Below are 5,402 nucleotides of genomic sequence, written 5' to 3' on the forward strand. Positions count from 1 at the left end.
TCTCTGCAGGGCATAGATGGCACAGCAAGGGCTGCACGTAGTGCCGAATGGCAGGACTTGCCATTCGTAGACCTTTGGCTCTTCGACCCTCTTCATATCTCGCCAGATGAAGCGTAGAACTGGTTGGTCGGCTGGCAGAAGACGTATCTGGTGGAACATACCTTTGATATCACCACTCACTGCAACTGGGTACTGCCGGAACCGAATGAGGACTCCTAGTAGTGATGGGCCTAGGGCAGGTCCAGGAAGGAGAAGGTCGTTGAGAGACTTTCCTTCATACTGAAAGGAGCAGTTGAAGACAATCCTGTCTTTGTTGTTGTGCCGCACCATATGGTGAGGTATAAACCACGATTCTGATGTTAATGTCACTGCCTCGGGTGGTATCTCTGCTACATAGCCCATCTTCTCTAGCTTCTGGATCTCCTGACAATAGACCTCAGCGCGCTGGGGGTCTTTAGCAAGTCTCCTCTCAGTGCTACGAAGACTTGGCAACACCGCTTCCATAGGAGCTTGAAGAGTGGTGGAGTCGGCTCGGCGAAGCAACGGCGTAGCATATCTCCGGACCCCGTCAACATTGACCCTGACAGTGGATGTCTGGAGCAGGTTTAAGGCTTGCTGATCTTGCTTCGATCGGGTCACCTGCTTCTCGCTCAGATAAGGCAGTGTATCTATTTGCCAAAGACGTTCAACGTTCTTAAAGAGCTCAGAGGTAGGTGAAACTGTCGCTGTGAACAGGCACTGCTGCTTAGATGCAGGAACTTGGTCGGTACTGGTGGGACCTTGAAGTGACCAGCCGAGCTCGGTGTGGACTGCAATGGGCCCCCCTGAGGGGCCCAACTCCACCGGCTCTATGGGTGTCAAGAGATGAGGCATGTCAGATCCAATTAGCAGAAGAGGTTGAGCATGGTCTACAGGAGGCAAAGGCAGGTTTCGGAGGTGCTTATATCTCCGTTGGAGAGTTCTCACTGGATAACAATGTTCCGATAGTCCCAGGTTGTCAGCGGTGAATGCCTGACGTATGTGATACTTCCTTTCAGGTTTAGTCAGGGAAGACACGTAGAAAGCAACTGAGGCACCGTGAAGCTGCACTACGTCTTGGTGAACAGTTCGAAGGGTAAGTGTTTCAGGCTGTGCGGTGAGGTTCAGGCGTTGCACAGCGTGTGGCAAGATGATGCTTCGCTCCGAGCCGTCGTCTAGCACTGCATAGGTTTCCAGTACTCGGTCTTGATTATGAAGTAAGACTTTCACAACTTTCAACATCACCTTGGGGGATCTGCTTGGTCTATCCAGGTACACTTTTGTAGTCTGAGCAGTCACCATGAGGACACTCCTCTGGGTTTGTTGGACTGCATCATGCAGTACTGTTAGGTGTTGCTCTTTACAGGTATTGCATGGTCGCTTGAGGGTGCAAACCTCAGGCTTGTGAGATCGTCCACACTTCCAACACCGCTGTCCATCCGTAATCCACTTCACAATCTGGTTTGTGTCCAGTTTCTTAAACTCTGTACAAGCCGTTCAGGAAGTGTTCTTTGTTGTCGCAGTGAGGACAGTATGGTTTGGGTTTGGATGGGGACTTTGGTTGTGCAGACTGTCCTTTGGAGCCATGGTCACCACTGGCAGTGAGGAAAAATGCTGCTCGATTTCTTCTTCCTTTTGTTTGAAGGGACCTATCCTTCGTTGTGGCCTCGGTGCTCATAGTTATAAAGTGAAGCTGCTCCGACCTGCTATGCGCTTAGCTTGAGATTTCATCTGTAGCCAGGAGCTCAGATCGGGTAGAGTGTACGTTTTTGATCGGTACCTGTGAAGAATACCTTGGTTCAGGCAGTATTCCACAAACCCATCACGATAGCTTGGTGGCATCTTGCTCAGCAATCGGTCGACATGGGATCCACATCGTAGTTCGGACCGTTCTGACCCTCCAGGGTCTTAAGCATGCCTACCAGTGACTGGATGGATAGGGCGAACGCATCAAAGGCTTCAGGGTCACCAAACTTGAAGGCTGGAGTGTTAAGGATGGCACCTAATTCACTTTGGACGAGCTGACGGGGTTGACCATACTTCTCCTGTAGGGCCTGCATAGCTGTTGTATATGGTCTTCGGACGTGCATGTAGGCTTTGGCGCGCTGGGCGGACTCTGTAACTTCAGGTGTCCAAGGAGCACTTGGTACTTATAATGCTCGTTCAGGTGCAGATGGCTGTTCAGCAGGTTGTCGGCCATCTTTTCAAAGGCAAAGTCACTTTCTTTACCGCCTTCAAAGCAGGGAATCATAGGTTTGGGAATGCCGTGTAGGATGTGGCGGTGAATGGGAGCACAGCAGCTGCCTGTGGCTGTTGTGGACTGGACTGAGGCAAGCCTGAAGCAGAGCATGACGTTGCCTGGACAGGGTAGGTGAAGGCTGAGTTGGATGGGTGATACCCGCTGTGGCATAGATGCCAGGTTGTAGTTTGCAGGCTAAACTAGGTGGCAAGGATACAGGGGGAAGAGCAGACTGTGGCAGTGGAAGGGGAGGTGGATACTGCACAGGAGACGGAACCAGAGGTTCGGAATGCGGAGCTGTGTGGAGCACTGGAGGCAGGGGCGAGGCCGCAGGAGGTGGAACCACAATCGCTGGAGGTGGAGTTGTGTGAAGCACTGGAGGCGGGGCCAAGGCCACAGGAGGTGGAACCACAAGAGCTGGAGGTGGAGTTGTGTGAAGCACTGGAGGCGGGGGCGAATGGTTACCTGCATTGCTATAATCTGGTGGACATGATGAGCATCTGGCACCATCAGGGTCCTGTGGTTTCTCTTTAAGTAGAGAAGTGACCATCTTAGCTATCTCCAGCTCATTCACTCTCTTCTTTAGCTGTCTTCGCCTCTCCAGCTGCCTAGTTAGCGACTCTTGTGTCCTAATGGCTTCCTCCTGTAGCTGTTGGGCTTCTCGGGCTTGAGATTGAAGTCTCTGACACTCCTGCTCAATGTGTTGATCCTCCTCTATGTGTTGTTGTAACTCCTCAAGCTCCATTTCTTTCACTCGCTCCTCAAGCTGGGCTGTTTCTAGCTCTGATAAAGTAATAGAGGTGAGTCTGCTCATGGATGAGCGAGATGACCGTGTGGACCTGGGATTTGAGCTCCTCCGAGATGAGCATGATTTCCGGCTATGTGAGCTCTGGGTAGTGGTGTGGGTTTGTCCCTCTGAAGGGGGGGTTGCCACCACATAGTCACTCAGGTAAGCTGGGGGGTGACGCTCTCTCTGCGAAGCACGTTGGAGTGCAGGCTCATCCTGGTCATCTGTAGGATCCATACCTTGGTTGTTACTCTAATCCGGCTCGAAGGACCATAAAAAGGAGATATTGGGTTGTCTCCAGGAAATAAACTGGTTTAGAGTGGCAAAGTGTGGAGTGTTAGTGTTCCCATTAAAGAACACTGATACAGATGTCCTGTTTTGGTTGATTTATTTGGCTGTGGTCTGTAATAATACAAAGTAACAATCAGTATAGCAATCACCATAGGTAATGCAAATACATATACACTAACATAATAAAGGTACTAAGGTAGCGAAGGACTGTATTCAGTACTAAAGTATACCACGGGAATCATGTAACATACACAAATTATCTCACACGATACATACAGACAGCTGGTCTTAGCTTATTAGCTTTAGCAACGCTGATAACAATAACAGAGTTAGCATTAACTGATGCACATCTAAACAGTACACAACGTTAGCATCCAGTCAGACAGTATAATGTTGTTAATCTCACCTTATGTCATTTACACACAGCAATAAACCAGGGAGGTAGATGAACGTTAAGAAGGCAAAGGAGATTACAATATATATCCACCGGAGAACTAGCGTAACAGCACGGCGTTTCACATGTGGTGCATTCAATAGTATCGGAACGGCTATGGTACGTTCAAGAGCGTAGGACATATAGAAACTAACAGAGAACTGGCTATTACTGAATAGAACTTATCTCAATTAACAATGTAACAATACATTAACAGTGTGGGCTTTCTAACACACATATACACACACAGTGGTAAATCTCTATCTGGTGCAAGTGCAACCATCTGAAGGATGTAAAATGTTGTTGCAAGGAGTTGACAGCACATGATGTCAACATTCTATAGTCACTAAAATGGGAATTTTATTTACTGAACTAATTTCGACGACTATACTACACTGATTGTTGTAAAAACTACAATAGCTGAAAATCACTGTCACTGTCCACACCAATAATCAAAAAATATTAAGTGTAGGATTAAGGGGAGAAGGATTAAGAGTAGATGAGAAAAGCAGAACAAACAGGACATCACTGCTGTTAAAATGCTCTTACAACCAATTTCCTTTAAAGTCTGACATTCTTTCCTCTGCTATTAATACTTGCAACAAAGTACTAGATAATACTGCCTCACAAATTAGCACCTTCTAATCTTATTAAAGAAGCTGAGTTTATGGGCAGCCTTTGATGTGTGAAGCATAGCTTTTATTTCACATTTTCCATGTGTTTAATATGACGGCTCTAACGATCTAGAATGTAATGAGAGGCAATTGCCTGCGCTAACTATGCCTCTATCGAAAGCCTTTATTGTTCTTCATTGGACACCATTTACACCCTGATAGCGCACTCTGCTAAATTAGGCTTGATGCAAATCTTTGTTAATGAGCGATATGTGAGCACTGTGTGTTTAGGCTTGTCTCAATACAGCTATTAAACACAACGCTCACTGGTTTAGCATGAGGGCAACAACTATCCTTAAAGCGTGAATGTCTGATTAGTTTATTTAAATCTGTGTCTAGTTTAACAGAATGATGGCTTCTCTGTTTACCAGCTGTCCTACATTTCTGCTTTCACAACTGCCCTCCTCCTCGGAAAAAGAGGACACATTTTACCCAAGATGCATCACGATCTGGCCTTTGTATGACCCCCGTCCGCCATGATGTGAGCGTCTGGCCGCAGGCGGGTCATACATCGGTTACTTTTGTCCAATCAGAATCCTCTGCTGTGACCAAGTGGCTGTGATTGGTGCTGAGCCCGGTGACGCGATCGGTGTAGCGTCGCAGAGCGAACGCAGCAAACATAACAGCCAAAGGAAAAAAAAAAAAAAACAACAGACATAACACAGTCTCTTAATCTGTGAAATCGGACAATGTCCCACTTTTCATGATTCATCTTATTTTATTGGACAGAAAGCGCTTTGGCGTTCCTGCTGCGTTTGCCTGACATTTAAGCTGCACTTTTTTAGCCTCAGCCTTTGTTTCGTGACAAATCTGGGCGACTCGTACTGTTTACAGGTCATTGGCAGTGCGGAGAGGTGAAGCAGAGTTTGTAATGAGTTGACACTCGGTTCCACATAAAAACACCTCACTGGCCTTCGAACCCACACAGCTGCGCAGCCCATAAGAATGTTCGCACATTAG

At 47.4% G+C, this 5,402-nt stretch overlaps 1 protein-coding gene across 1 annotated transcript; it reads right to left on the minus strand.

The window, feature by feature from the left end:
- Positions 1-2,252: 2,252 nt before the first annotated feature.
- On the minus strand, positions 2,253-3,996 carry LOC120565633 (pollen-specific leucine-rich repeat extensin-like protein 1). Its single transcript, XM_039811540.1, has 2 exons — positions 3,742-3,996; positions 2,253-3,446 (listed from the first exon to the last, which is right to left on the minus strand). The coding sequence occupies exon 2, from the start codon at positions 3,279-3,281 to the stop codon at positions 2,253-2,255; it is 1,029 nt and encodes a 342-aa protein (XP_039667474.1). The 5' UTR covers positions 3,282-3,446; positions 3,742-3,996.
- Between the last annotated feature and the right edge of the window lie 1,406 nt (positions 3,997-5,402).

This window comes from Perca fluviatilis, chromosome 9, assembly GCF_010015445.1.
Source record: "Perca fluviatilis chromosome 9, GENO_Pfluv_1.0, whole genome shotgun sequence".
Lineage (NCBI taxonomy): Eukaryota > Metazoa > Chordata > Actinopteri > Perciformes > Percidae > Perca > Perca fluviatilis.

Bases quoted from the DNA above. Each gene is read 5' to 3' on its own strand.
- LOC120565633 (XM_039811540.1), bottom strand. From the start codon at position 3,281: ATGGATCCTACAGATGACCAGGATGAGCCTGCACTCCAACGTGCTTCG.